The 13,907-nt window shown below is 44.6% G+C and overlaps 1 protein-coding gene across 1 annotated transcript; it reads left to right on the top strand.

Moving 5' to 3' along the window:
• The first annotated feature begins 3,330 nt into the window (after positions 1–3,330).
• On the top strand, positions 3,331–10,352 carry Gimap4 (GTPase, IMAP family member 4). The gene is made up of 3 exons (XM_032907252.1): positions 3,331–3,508; positions 4,324–4,518; positions 9,020–10,352. The coding sequence occupies exons 1-3, from the start codon at positions 3,331–3,333 to the stop codon at positions 9,946–9,948; spliced, it is 1,302 nt and encodes a 433-aa protein (XP_032763143.1). The 3' UTR covers positions 9,949–10,352.
• Positions 10,353–13,907: the final 3,555 nt, after the last annotated feature.

Below are 13,907 nucleotides of genomic sequence, written 5' to 3'. Positions count from 1 at the left end.
ACTCTAGGGCCCGCCATTTCCACTAACCCCAAGTTCATCCTGTAGTCACCCAGTTCTTCAGGGTTGGTACTTCTGAACTTGAAGCACCTATTGTGCTCCAGTCTCGGTCGCTACTGCCCTCCGGCCTTTCTGGGCTTGTGTTGGATATTGATGATACTAAAACTTTCATTTCTGAATACGTTAGTGGGCGCGTTGGCTCTGAGACTGCCTGTGGTGCTTAACAGGTGCTAGACCACAGTTGCCCTGTAGTTGACTTTACACAAGGCAGCTTATCTTGACTTTGAAATCTCTGAACTGTTATGAAATAGAAATAAAACATGGCAGAACGAACTGCACAGAATATATAATTACACAGACCAACTCACGGCCATTCCTGTATTTTCAATGATATTTAAAAAAAACTACTGGTTCAAAATAACTGATAATAAAAAATAGATGTTTTTGTTTTTATTAATAACTTTTGTTTGTTGGCAAATCCATGCATATGACTTTCTCTGGTCATTCTCCCCCTCTTTGTCTTCCCTTTTCCCTACAAATCTTTTCCTAAATTATGACTTTTTGTTTTGCCTTATATCTCACAGAATTCAACAGGGCTGTTCATGTGATCGTGAGTTTGGGGCTACACATTAAAGCCTGGCTTTATGTACCTCACTAGTGGGTACACGAGTGGAGACTATACTCTTTTCCCCATCCCTATTCCAACTTCCAGAATCTGTTTAGTTAGGGGAGCAATGGCACCAGTGGTCTTTCTAAGCTACGAGCTTCCTTCAGATTGTTTATAAACTTTTTTTTTTTTTCCGGAGCTGGGGATTGAACCCAGGGCCTTGCGCTCGCTAGGCAAGCGCTCTACCGCTGAGCTAAATCCCCAGCCCCTGTTTATAAACTTTTATACATGTATGGGTGCATTGGCTGCATGTCTGCATGTGGGTGGAACACACAGAGGCTGGAAGAGGGTGTCAGATCCCCTGGAATAAGTTACAATTGGTTGTGAGCCACCACTGAGTGCTAGAAATACAGCCTAGGTCCTCTGGAAGAGCAGCTAGGGCTCTAGACTACAGGTTCATTTCTCCAGGTCAATTTTGATGAGTTTTATAATAAATTTACTAAGTATTTTATTAGTAGTTTTGGCTTTTAAAACTCCACCACAATGATTCTAAAAGGTAGCAACAGTGTACACGCATCACACTCCCTCAAGACTGAGCTGTGAGTGGCCAGGACTAAGTCTCTCCGAGTGGAAGGCAGAGGAGAGTTCTGCTTTGGACCATCCAGGGAGAACTGTTAGTACGGTTTATCATGTTGAGAGCTCCTGGAGATCTTCATTTCCTAATGTCTCCTCACAGTCTATTTTGGGTGCCATCTCATGTTAGTGGCAGTGTGTATGGCCCCTCTATTTTCACCGTTCTGCCCTGCGATATGACAACTCGTGGGCTGAGCAGGACAAGGTGAAGAAGCCAGCACAGGAAACGTCTGTGGCAGATTCGGGAAGTGTCTCAGGGCACATTTAACCCCAACTGTCTTACTCTCACAAGGAAGGGTGTGGTCAGCTTCAAGATCACAATTTCTTGAAAATTGGTATGAAAAAGCATCCCCTGGGCTCTTTGCAAAAAAAAACCCCTTCGACTGAGTTGGACCAGAAATTTGGATGAGTTTGAGAATAGAGTTCATGAATTGAAGGAAATAGTCAGTTTATGTAGCAGAGAGGGAACATGAAAAAGGAACAGAAATGGTTGAAAATTACACTGTAGGGCTGGAAGGTATTTATTGCTGACCAGTGCAATATGTTACAAATGCCTGTCTGGACATCTGTGCTCCCAGCATCCCAATTACTGAATCCCCAATTCATGGGCCCCTTCAGTGCACAGGGCAGTACATGGGACGATGAGAGGAGGCTTAAAAGGCCTGCGGTAAAAACTTGAGGTTTGTCATGGCTTCTCTCAGGAATACCTGGTTGCTTGGTGACTCTGTACCAAGTCACCAGATTTCACAGATGAACCTGGGGAATCAAAGTCACTTCATAAATAGGTTTTCCTGGTGGGAGGGTTGCTAATCTGACTCACTTCCCCCTGCCCCATCACTCATTGTGTTAGGGATCCAAAACCTAAGCTCTTCCTGCTGATCTCTGCCTGAGTAATTCCCCAGAGCTGGCGGTCCTCTAGGGCTTATAAACCATGTAGATGTCAAGTACTTGAAAACAGTGTGGAGACATGAAGACATGAGGTTCTTCTTATGTGTATATGTGTATGTGTGTGTGTATGTGTGTATATGTATGTGTATATGTATATGTTTGTATGTGGGTGAGTGGAGAGCTTGAATAGAATTGGAAAGGATACTATCACAAGTTGAAGAGGTATGCACGAGGCCTGAAGCACATGCATATGCATGTGCGTGCATACACACACACACACACACACACACAAAGAATTGTACTTAAAAAGTGAACAAGAGGAAAGGAAAGTGAAATTACACAAGAATCAGCTGCAAAGTAGGCAGTAGAGAAGAGGAGAAAAGCAGTTTGGACAAAGACATCTGACAGCAGGGTGATAATTGTTTATTGTTAAAGAATTATATACAGTCACATAGTGTGTTTGGAGCAGTTGCACTCCTGTTTCTCTCCCCTCTGATTCCTTCTTTAGCCCTCTCCTTTCCTTTCCAATGTCATGTCCTCTCTCTCCCTCATTAAAAAATAAATCCAAACTCCACTTAGTGCTGCCTGTACGTTCAGCAATGTGGGATCATCTACGGGCACATGGGTAGCTTTTTAGGGGCAGTAGTCTTGAGAAAAACTTCACAAATTCACACACACACACACACACACACACACACACACACGCATGCACGCGCATGCACACTAGTAATAATCTATTGCCCACAGCTCCTTAGGAGCAAGAGTTCATGAGCCTTTCCCCATCAGCAATGGATTTTGGTCTATGCAAATTTGTGTTTGAAATAGCCTTGTCATATCCAGAAAATAGTGTTTCACTGCAGATGTTTACTGCCTCCAGTCTTTCCACCCCTCTTCTATAATGAGCCTTGACCCCTGAGGGGAGGAGTATAATATAAACGTCCCATTTAAATCCAACTGTTTCATGAATTACATGAAGTATAAAATACCAAAATGTCCATAGCACACAGGAGATTCAATATCACTGCCAACCAAGTCCTTGTCATTCATGTTTACAGAACATTCTGCCGAACAAGAGCGACTGCCTGTTATTTACTAAGATGGACCCCACTGCAGTCAACTAAGGTCCTGGTGATGGAAAAAGTGACTGATGATTTATCCATTCCAAGTGCTCAGGAGCTACCAGCAGCCCATGGGCACCATATGAGATGGCACAGAACACGGGGACTGCAGAAAGTTCTGCAGTACAGCTAGCTAGGAAGATGGGCGGGTCCCTTGCACACTCCTATTTCCATAGTTCCTCCCCTCACTTCCTCTCTGCTACTCTGTTTTCTGGCTTTAGTATTGTTGCAAAATCAGAGAAGGCCACAGGACCCAGATTTTCAGGTAAGAGAATAGGGATGGGCAGAGAATATAGATGGTGTGGGTGTTGATTTCGGTGAGGAGGAGGCCTCTCTGTTGGCTGTGTCTAGTAAACCTCCTGACAGACTTGTTCTTGGGAGTTGTACTCATTGGTTTCTGTTTCCAGACTGATCATTTTAGGTTGTAATCTGAGTTGAAGGCTGAATTTTACAAATTCCTGTGTGCTTCAGGGCTTACTGTTTCGAAGACACTTTCTCTATGGAGAAAGAATTCCTTCACTGGTCAAAAACATTTAACTTGACTCTTCCAGGAAGAGAATGAATGAATTAGCTTGGAGGGAGCAAGCAGGGAGAAGGTAGGGTTGGGGGAATCCCTAACAGGCACAGCTTGGCACAGCTCCACCAAGCAGGCAGGCAGGGTGTGGTCAGCACTAGCTGTTATCTTTTTTCCTGTAAGCTGCTTCCTAGGGAACTTGCCTTTTGGGGAAACCATTTCTTCCTGAGTTTTTAGAAGAGCTTAGCTCCCTCCAGGTAGTAACCTGAGTAGGCAGGTTACATTCACTGTGGCTACAGTTCTGAAGCCAGTAGTGGATGTTTGGCCTTAGGCAGAGGAGGGATGACTTAGTCAATGAAATCAGCACCTACAGAAATACAGGTCCTGGTTTTACATATGAATTAGCGTCTAAAGAGCCCCTTTGTCACACTGTGCCCTCTGTCTCCCCACACCCTGAGAAAGTTTTGAGAAATTTTCTACCATTGATACTGGGTCTCCTCACTAATCACCAATCAGACTCTGTGCTGAGAACCAATGTTTTATGTAAGTTCGTGGTTTCTTTTTAGTTTGTGAGAAGCTGTCTTCCACCCACCTGGCCTTCAGGCATAAAGAAACGAGCCTTTTTCAGAAGAAGCATCTAGTGTTCTGCTTCACATTTGTAACTGATGGCTCCCTGTGTGAGGACTCTGCCCTTAACAAGGAGCACTCCAACCTGTCCTGGTTACAACTGGCTCTAGAGTTCTCAAATATGTTCACATGTAGTAGGTAGAGGAAGCATTCGGAATGAGTTGAGTGTTTCTACAGGACTGTCTTGGTTAACAAGGAAGCATGGCTGGGTACACAGGCCACCAAGTAGAGAGAAGTAAAGACCCAAGAAAGTCAATTTGCTTGTTTAGCAAACTGAGACCCATCCTTTGTCCACTGCTGTGTCTGTTCCTGGAAAGTTTCCTGTCACATAGTCTAAGAGGAGACAATCATAATACGCTAGAAAATAATTTCATCTTACAGCCATGTCTTTGGTGAGGAAATGCTGCTATGCAGTTACAGCAAAAGCAAGAGACCTTAGAAGCCGGAGTCTCAGATCGGTGCTGCTGCAGGAGAGAGGCGTTGGAGAGGGCTTCTCAGGAAGCAGAGGCTGAGCGGGTCCGGCTGGGTGGTGGGTTGGAGCAGTGCCCCCAAAAAGGGGGAATTCTGAAAAAGCAGAGGAGATGAAAGTGTTTCAAGGACCCTGGGAACAAAGGGGAGGCCAGCGGCTTCAGGGAAAAAGTTCATGCAGGGACTTCTGAACCATTCTAATAGTTCAAACTATTCAGAAGCTGCTAGGGAATTCAAGCAAGAAAAGCAAAATAGAATTTTATTTTGAAAGTGAGATCTGGTGGTAGAGTTATAAAGGGATCCAAGAAGAGGTGATCGGGCCCCACCCAGCTACACTGACAAGGACCAGCAATGGGTCTGATCAACACGAAGGCAGAAACAAAGGGACAACTGAGATTTCTGAATGTAGTTGTTAAGATTTGGTGATGGGTTCAAGGCAGGAAGCCAAGACTAGAGCCACTGGTTGTGTGGTGATACCATTTATCGAGACAAGGAGTCAGGCCCAGGACAGGAGGGTAGTCAAGGGTTCTGTCCTGATGCCCATGAAAGTCACAATGAGAAGCTGAGCAAGAAGTTTGGACAGTACCCATCCACTAGCGGGAGAGGCAGAGGGAAACAGGACCAGCACAAGGAGGTGCTGGTAGGGTTTAAGTTTGTGTAAGAAAAAAAGAAATAGCCTGAAGAATGGAATCCCCGGGTGACCTTTTGAGGATGGGGCAGGAGAAATCAAAGTACCAAGTTTATGGTAAACCGTTTAGTGTTGGCTACAGGAAGTGGGCTTCCAGGTGTTTTTCATAACTTGCCATGGTTGTTTCTTTATCTGCAGGGATCTGAGCTACAATGGAAGCCCAGTACAGTGGTATGGTGTCCATCCCGGAAAATTCAAGGAGCAGCCATGGTGAGAGAAGCTGGGGTGTGGGGCAGAGGGTAGCCAAAGCGCAGGAGAAGTGGGGGGGGGCAGACAGGGAGGGGTACAGTTCCTCCTGTCTTGACTATCAGTCCCCAACTGAATGGCAGAAAACCATTCTGCAGCCCTCAAATTTCTCTTCATTTCTCTGCTCTTCGGCTCCTCTTGACTCTCTTTATGCCGTATTAGGTTATGTCCCTCAGGCTGAGCAGAAGAAACCCAGCTGGTCTCTCACTGGGCCAGAGCTTGGCGTAGCCTTCCCTTCCATCCTTTCCCTCTTTCCCTCTTTTGTTTGTTTCGACTCGGGCTTCCACACACACTGTCCCTGACCAGCTTGGAGCCTGTGATAGCCACCCTGCTCCTGTCTCTCCAGTGCAATGATGGGTATGAGCCACCATGCCTACCTTCAGCACAGCTCCTTACCTCTTCTTTCCTATGGGCAGAAAGGCTGTCCATGTCCTCTCTAGTCACGTCTCTGTCCTTCCCTGAAGGAGGATTGAGAGAAAGCAATGTGGGGGTCATTGGTCCCTCGTCTGGCTCCCTGCTCCCATTGCTTCATTCCAATCAAATGAACCAGTGAGTCACTGAGCACCCCGATCCTCTACTCACCATGTTCACTAATGTCAGTTGAGACTTTGCTTGTTTATCAAACTACCTTAGTACATAGTAGCTTAAAACATCAGCCATTTCTTTGAACCACATCAGTTAACATTGGGCTCTCACTCATGCTCCTGCCAGAGTCCTGATAGGCTCACAGATGTGTCACTTATGTACCTGTGGCAAGGCAGTGGTTCCCTGTCAGTCTTGACAGACTTACAGATGTGTGTACTTGAAAACTTCTTAAATATTTGCCCCCAAATTTTTTATGTGAGGTACATACATATATAAAATAGGTTACAAGTCGAACATACAAAATTTGAAATGAACTTTTGATATATATTTGCTATGTATATATGTATATGTATGTGTGTATAACTTACTGTTTCTTAAAGATTAAAGTATATTTGCCCCATTCATATCACAAGGAGTTTCAGTTGGATAGGATGAGTAAATTTTTGAAGAACTATTGCATAACATAGTGAACATACCTAGTAGTATACTTTACAGTTCACTAGAAAGTAGAGTTTAAGTGTTTTCACTACAAGACATAATTAAATGAGCAATGGAGATGTTAAATTTTGTGAGTATCATTTTAAAGCAATGAATTGTACACTACAGCTACAAACAAGTTGTGTTAACAACTAGTCCTTGACAACACTGAAGAAGTATAGGCCAGGTACAAGAAAAGCAAATAAAACATTAAAGTTAATAAATGTACTGTTGTCTTTCTTCAATTTAAAACAACATATTTGCACATTAGTGAGGTGGATATACTTGGGTTTTGTTTTGTTTTGCATAAGTAAAGCTTGACTGAATATTTGATCTTGGAGGACAGAGCATGTCAAACAGTTTTTGAAGTTGATTGATATTGTAAATTTATAATAAACAATTATAAGATGCCATTCACAACGTACATACTACAGAGCAGTGTTAGTCTTAAGTCCAAGTCAGGATGTCTCAGGCAGTACCCTGGTGCTGCAGGGTATGAGCAGGTTTTTATGCTGTGTGGTCAGTAATGAGGCTGCTGTTTCATCAGAAAACACAGTCAAGTGTTGCCAGAGACATTACAAATGCATTACACCTTCGATTTAAAAATATTTTCTAGTCATTGTGCATTCAGAATCTTTCACTGTTGCTAACTTTTTCTCTTCCTCTCCATGTTCAATTTTGTGGCCCCACATGAAGTCACAACCCGTGCTTTAAGAAGCTTCTGTATAGGCGACTAGCTCTTTGGTAGAGGGACCTCTCCTGGCTGTTACTGTCAGACAAGCCAGTCCAGGGACCTTCACACGGCAGCTGCAGCGGAGTCAAGGAGCAGGCAGGCCACGGTGCTTCAGGGCTTTTGAACATTTAGTCTGCCTGTCCTCCAAAGCACGGCCCAGTGTCCTCCAGACTCAGACCCATTGGGTACACTTCACTGAGAAGAGTTGCAAATCTGCATCCCAAAGAGGAGGGCTTTCAGGGATGGGAAGGAGAGGATGTGGATTGCAGTCTAATCATGGGCCATCACTGATAGGCATTTTTCTCTTCCCCAGTAATGCATATATGGGCCACATTAGACCAGATGAGAAGTAGATAAAGGCAGTTTATTAGGAAGCAGCTCTCCAGGGGGTTCACCAGTCTCATAGGTGGAGGTCAGTGAAGTCACTTATCCAGGCTAAAGCAAGTGGGTTTTATAGAATTTAGGTGAAGAGGGATGATGTGCCATCTAGGAGCTGGGGTTGTGCCCATAAATGGTCAAAACTTGAGCCTGAGGGTGGTCACACTTGGGTGGGAGCTCAGAGACGGAGAGTGATGACATGTTAGCCCGGAGTTTTCTCCAAGCATCAAGCAGACAGGAGATTTCTCTACGTGGGCGGGGTTGGGAAAAGGAGGACAGACGGGGGTTTCCTAGCTTGTGCAGGGGATAAGCAGGGGTTCTAGTTTAACAATCACCATGTGGTGCCAATGCTGGCTAATTATGGCATAGTAGCTACCATTCATGCCTTCTTCCATTCTTCCTTCCTATGACCAAGAAGCCAATGCCCACAAGGATCTTTCTGATGGGGCACTTTCCTGTGTTAGGTAAATACTCATGTGAACTGCCCCTGCCTGCATCCTTCCTTAGATCATCCTAGATAGTATTCTCAGTCATATTACTTCTTTCATCCTGGAATTCTGGTTCCAAAACAAGGGAAACTACCTTAAGGCTTGTACATGTTCCCCTACTTGGCTCTCAGTGGAAAGAAAATGTCATTTTAAAATATAAATCAGGAAAAAATTATGTCCTTCTCTGCAGATGCCCCAAAATCACACTTTGTGTTCCACTCTAGATTCTGTAAGTGAGGCAGCTACCAAAAGTGGTTCACCATTCTCTTCTGAAGCCTTTATTTCCCCTGCTGGGTGCTTGGAAATCACAAAGGGTTGGAATGAGGAGCTCAAAAAGAATATTAAAAAAGGGCAGTGAAGAAAAGAGATTAAGGGGGGGACCAGTTGTCAAGCCCTTGAAGACAGGTATTTAGACCTGGAGGTTATCTGTTGTTGGCCTTGTAGGGCAGAGGTAACAACATGGGGGGGAAGGTCATAAGCAGCCAGAGAGTGGGCATTGGATTGTCCAACTTTATGTGCTTACCTGTTAGGGGCTGAGTCTAACATTTGGTTTTGTTTCCTTGATGTTCTAGAGCTTGGAATACAAGATCAAGGAAGTCCCCAACTGAGAATCATCTTACTTGGAAAAACTGGAGCAGGAAAGAGTTCAACAGGGAACAGCATCCTTGGAAGAAAAGCATTTCTTTCTGGCATTTGTGCAAAATCCATTACCAAGGTCTGTGAGAAAGGGGTGAGCATCTGGGATGGGAAAGAGCTTGTTGTCGTGGATACACCTGGCATTTTTGACACTGAGGTACCAGATGCTGACACACAAAAGGAGATCACTCGCTGTGTTGCTCTGACCTCTCCAGGGCCTCATGCTCTGCTCCTGGTCATCCCTTTGGGGCGTTATACTGTGGAAGAACACAAGGCCACACGGAAACTTCTGAGCATGTTTGAAAAAAAGGCTAGAAGATTCATGATACTCTTGCTCACCAGGAAGGATGACTTGGAAGACACAGATATCCACGAGTACTTAGAGACGGCTCCTGAAGTCCTTCAAGAGTTGATCTATGAGTTCCGGAATCGCTACTGTTTGTTCAATAACAAAGCATCAGGAGCTGAACAGGAAGAGCAGAAGAGGCAGCTGTTGACCTTAGTTCAGAGCATGGTGAGGGAAAATGGTGGAAAATACTTTACTAACAAGATGTATGAAAGTGCTGAGGGTGTGATTCAGAAACAAACCTGGAAGAAGAAAGAATTTTACAGAGAGGAACTGGAGAGAGAGAGAGCACGGATAAGACGGGAGTATGAAGCAGAGATTCGAGATCTGAGAGATGAACTGGAAAGGGAAAGGAGAAGGGCACGTATGGAGAGGGAGTTCAATGAGAACGATCTTATCTTTGCAGAGAGACAACAAAATGCTAGGAGGGAAGTTGAGAACACAAGTATGATACTTGAATTAATCATAAAAGCATGGGAGATTGCTTCCTTTATCTTCAACCAGTTTATGAGAGACTAGATTTCCTTGATAACATGCTGTACAGAGCTCACACCCTCCATGACACATCCACTCCAACAGGACTATGCCTTCTAATGGTGCCACTCCCTGGGCTAAGTATATATGCCATAACAAACACCATGGCCAAAAGAAAGGGTTCGTTTTTATCTTACAGCTTATAACCCATCCCAGAGGAACGGCAACTCAAACCAGGAACCTGGAGACAGGAACCGATGCAGAGGCCATGGAGGAGTGCTTTACTTGCTTGGTGCCTATGACTTGCTTAGCTTTTTAAAACTTTTTTTTTTTTTGTGAATTTCACATCATGCACACCAATCCCAATAATTTCCCTGTCCCTCCATATCCACCCTCTGCTGCTGCACCTCCCCTCTAAAAGAAAACAAAATAAAATAAGACCAAAAAAATAAATCTCCATGTGGAAGCTGCAGTGTGTCACACAGAGAACTACCCTTTTGCACAAACAGCCTTACTTAAAAATGTTGATTGTAATGAGTCAGTCATCTGTTTCAAGGCCTCTGGCTTCTGCTACACTATCTATACTAGATCCTTCCTTTCATGTACTCCAACATTTCATAGATGCAGTGGATTCTGGGAGGGCCAACTCAAAGCTCTGGACCTGGGCCCTGGATGGTAGCTGAGTTGGGCAGCCCTACCAGTTTCCCTGCATCAGTACCAACAAGGCCAGCTCACCCACATGGTGTGGGTAATGGGGGTGGAGGTGAGCTTTGGTGCATTTCTCCCCACACCACCACAAGGTAGATGAGGGGTGGGGGCAGCTCTCCCACACCAACACCATCAGAGCCAATTCTCCCATTCTGCCTAGGCGAGGTGCAGGACTAGCTCTCCTGTTGCAAGCAAGGGGTAGGGCCAGCTCACCACAGTACTGGGACACCAACACAGCCTTAGGTGGCAGCCCAGAACAGACACATCTGTATAGCCTTGGGTGGTAGCATGATCCTGGGACATCAACACAGACTTTGGCTGTGATAGGACCACAGATCCAGATATTGGCCCTGGTAGCTGCTAGGGCCTGGGTGTCATCATGGCCTCAAATCAGTTTGGCCTCTAGTATCATTAAGGCCATCAACATAGTCTCAGGCAGCAGCCTGGACAACTGACATCCAGATGGCCTTTGGTGGCAACACAGGCCACAGCCATTAGCACAGACCTGGCTATAGTAAGGCTTCAGATCCAGACATGGACCTTGTAGGCAGCCCAGGCCAGGACATCACCATGGCCCCAGGTGGTTACACAGGCTCCTCATATCTGCCTGTTCCTCACTGCTGCGATGTCTCCAGGTCCACCTCCCTCCACAGTGCTCCAAATGCTCAGCTTTGCTTTCTTCTCTCTCTCTCTCTCTCTCTCTCTCTCTCTCTCTCTCTCTCTCTCTCTCTCTCTCTCTCTCTCTCTCTCTCTCTTTTTGCTTAACATTTTTAACACACTCAGGCCACTTATCCAAGGATGGCACCTCCCATTGTAGGGGGGGCCCTCCTATATCAATCATTAATCGAGAAAACAAACTGTGGAGGAGTTTTTAATTCAGCAACATGGCTACTCTGGCTGGAATGCAGACATGCACTTAATACATATCTTTAATCCCAAACAATATAGGTAAACTTAGTTTGTAGAAGGAAGCAGCCATGTTTGAAAGTGAGGTCTAATTGAGGGGCAGACAAAGTGATGAATCTGAGAAAGATTTGACAGAATGAGTCAGAGATAGGATATGTGCAACCCTCACAAGAATAGGAAAAATAGAACAATGGAGAGAGAGAGAGAGAGAGAGAGAGAGAGAGAGAGAGAGAGAGAGAGAGAGAGAGAGAACGAGCAATTTTACTGGGACAGTTTTACAGAGACACGTTGCAGAGAACAAGTTAGCACAGGTGAAGACAGAATGAGCCAGAGGATGAGAAGGAACCAGAAGATTAGAACAGACTGCTAGAGTTGATTCGAGGCCCAGTAGAACAATTCAGTGAGAACCCGAGAGAAGCCGGCAGTTTGAATCAGTCAGCTTAGAGAGGAGTTTAAGCCAGGACAGCTGAGCTGAAGCAGCCAGCCAGAGTTTAGAAAGAGCTAGAAAGGTTGAACTTCTTCAGCTGTAAACCTCTGCGATGACAATTACATCAGGTGAGTAAGAGTGACTTTTAGTGAGGTAAATAAAAGTTACTTCTACAACAAAGGAGTCTGATCTTTACTGTCTGAACGTAGACCACTTGTGTGCAGGCACCTGAGAAAGACAGAAGACAGAAAGCAAGCATCGGGTCCCCTGGAGCTGGAGTTATAGGCAGTTATCTAACATGGTGTGGGAACTGAGCTTGAGTCCTCTGTAGTAGTAGCAAGCACTCCTTGCTTTGTTTGTTCAGTTATTATTTTACTGTATATCTATGGCAAGCAGCAGACATTCTTAAGCACTAAGCTGTCTCTCTAGCTCCCTTTTCCTCACTTCGTCCTCCTAAATCAGTCCGCCTGTTTTTTTAATGCCTTAAAAAAAACCTAGATTTTACAATGACAAAAAAAGCGTGATGCTTGTGTTTCTAAGTCTGGTTTATTTTACTTAGTGTAATAATCTCGAACTCCATCTGTTTATTGCAAGTAAATGTCATTCTTTCTTCAATAGCTATATGTGTAAATCTCATATTTCCTTTGTCCATTCATTCTTTTATGGGCCCCTAGACTGAGTAGTATAATAATAGTTGTGGTCATATATTTATCTGTATTTTATGGTTGGGTTGACTCTTTGGGGCACATACCCAGGAGCAGTAGAACAGGACCATATCGTTCTACCTTGGAGTTTCTTCCATCACAAGTATTTTGTAAGTGTGTGGTTGGTACCACATGTGTATAAGTATGCATGTGGAAGCCAGAGAATCTTCTTTAATCGATCTCTACCTTACTTTATATGTTTTTATTAAATTTATTTACGTATGTACATGCACATGATGTGTGTGTATGTAGAGATCAGAGGACAACCTCTGGTTGACCTTGGTTCTCTTCCTGTACGATGTGGTCCCAGGGACCCACCTCAGGTTCTCAGGCTTGCAGAAATGTCTTTACCCACAGACCCTCTCTACTTTCTGTTATTTGTTTTGCTTGTTTTTGAGACTGGCTATGAGGAAGGTCCTGGATCTTTCTGTTACCCCAACTCTTCCTAACACAGGGGTATAGCATATAACCTCAGAAGTCTACTTGTCCAAATGCTAACTAGGACATGTTATAAAGCAGTGGGTAGTTTTGGGAAAACACTAAATATTTACATTTTGTTTGTTTGTTTGTTTGAAACAGGGTTTCTCTGTGTAGCCCTGGTTGTCCTTACTCTGTAGACCAGGTTGGCCTAGAACTCATAGATATCCACCTGCCCCTGTCTCCAGCATGCATCACTGTATTTGGCTCCTAATTACTTAAACTTTTATTACATAAGAAAGATTTCCCATGAAGTCATAAAACAAAACCCTTGGCTGATTGAAAATTATAAACCATGCAAGTAATTTTGGTCAGTGTCAGATGGGAAGTGTGGCAAGAACCGTGCCAGAGGAGAGGGGGCAACACTGCCATAAAAAACTCTTGAAAGTCCCCTTGCTCAGGAAGGGCAGTGGTTGGCTCTGCTCTGTTCCTGGGCAGGCCTGGGAAACCACTGAACCACATTTCCTGTTTATGTCTGTATTTTTCAAAAGCTAGGACCAGATCGCTGTCCCTTGGGGACCCTGGCGAGCAGAAGTGAGCTACATTTTTCCTTTCTCTTTCCATTCTATGGCCCCACGGAGGGTTCCTTTGGTCAGGTACACGGTGTTCCTTTGCTGCTCCCACTAGTCTGGGCTTCATGGGGCACATTCCATGTAGGTTAAAGAGGGACACAGTTAAGCACACATTGGCTGCAGCTCCCTGCTGTGGACTCTCACTAATGACCAGGCAGTCACATGCTAGGCACAGCAATAAAGTGGGACAAAATGATATGCTACCTTATT

Source organism: Rattus rattus, chromosome 6 (assembly GCF_011064425.1).
Source record: "Rattus rattus isolate New Zealand chromosome 6, Rrattus_CSIRO_v1, whole genome shotgun sequence".
NCBI lineage: Eukaryota > Metazoa > Chordata > Mammalia > Rodentia > Muridae > Rattus > Rattus rattus.
This window is presented reverse-complemented; position numbering and strand designations above follow the sequence as displayed.

What these genes read in the sequence shown, in the direction of transcription:
- Gimap4 (XM_032907252.1), top strand. Translation starts at nt 3,331, where the DNA reads ATGGCACAGAACACGGGGACTGCAGAAAGTTCTGCAGTACAGCTAGCT. An exon ending in CACAGGACCCAGATTTTCAG is followed by an intron (nt 3,509 to 4,323) that starts GTAAGAGAATAG and finishes GTTTCTTTTTAG; the next exon opens with TTTGTGAGAAGCTGTCTTCC. An exon ending in CTCAAATATGTTCACATGTA is followed by an intron (nt 4,519 to 9,019) that starts GTAGGTAGAGGA and finishes TTGATGTTCTAG; the next exon opens with AGCTTGGAATACAAGATCAA.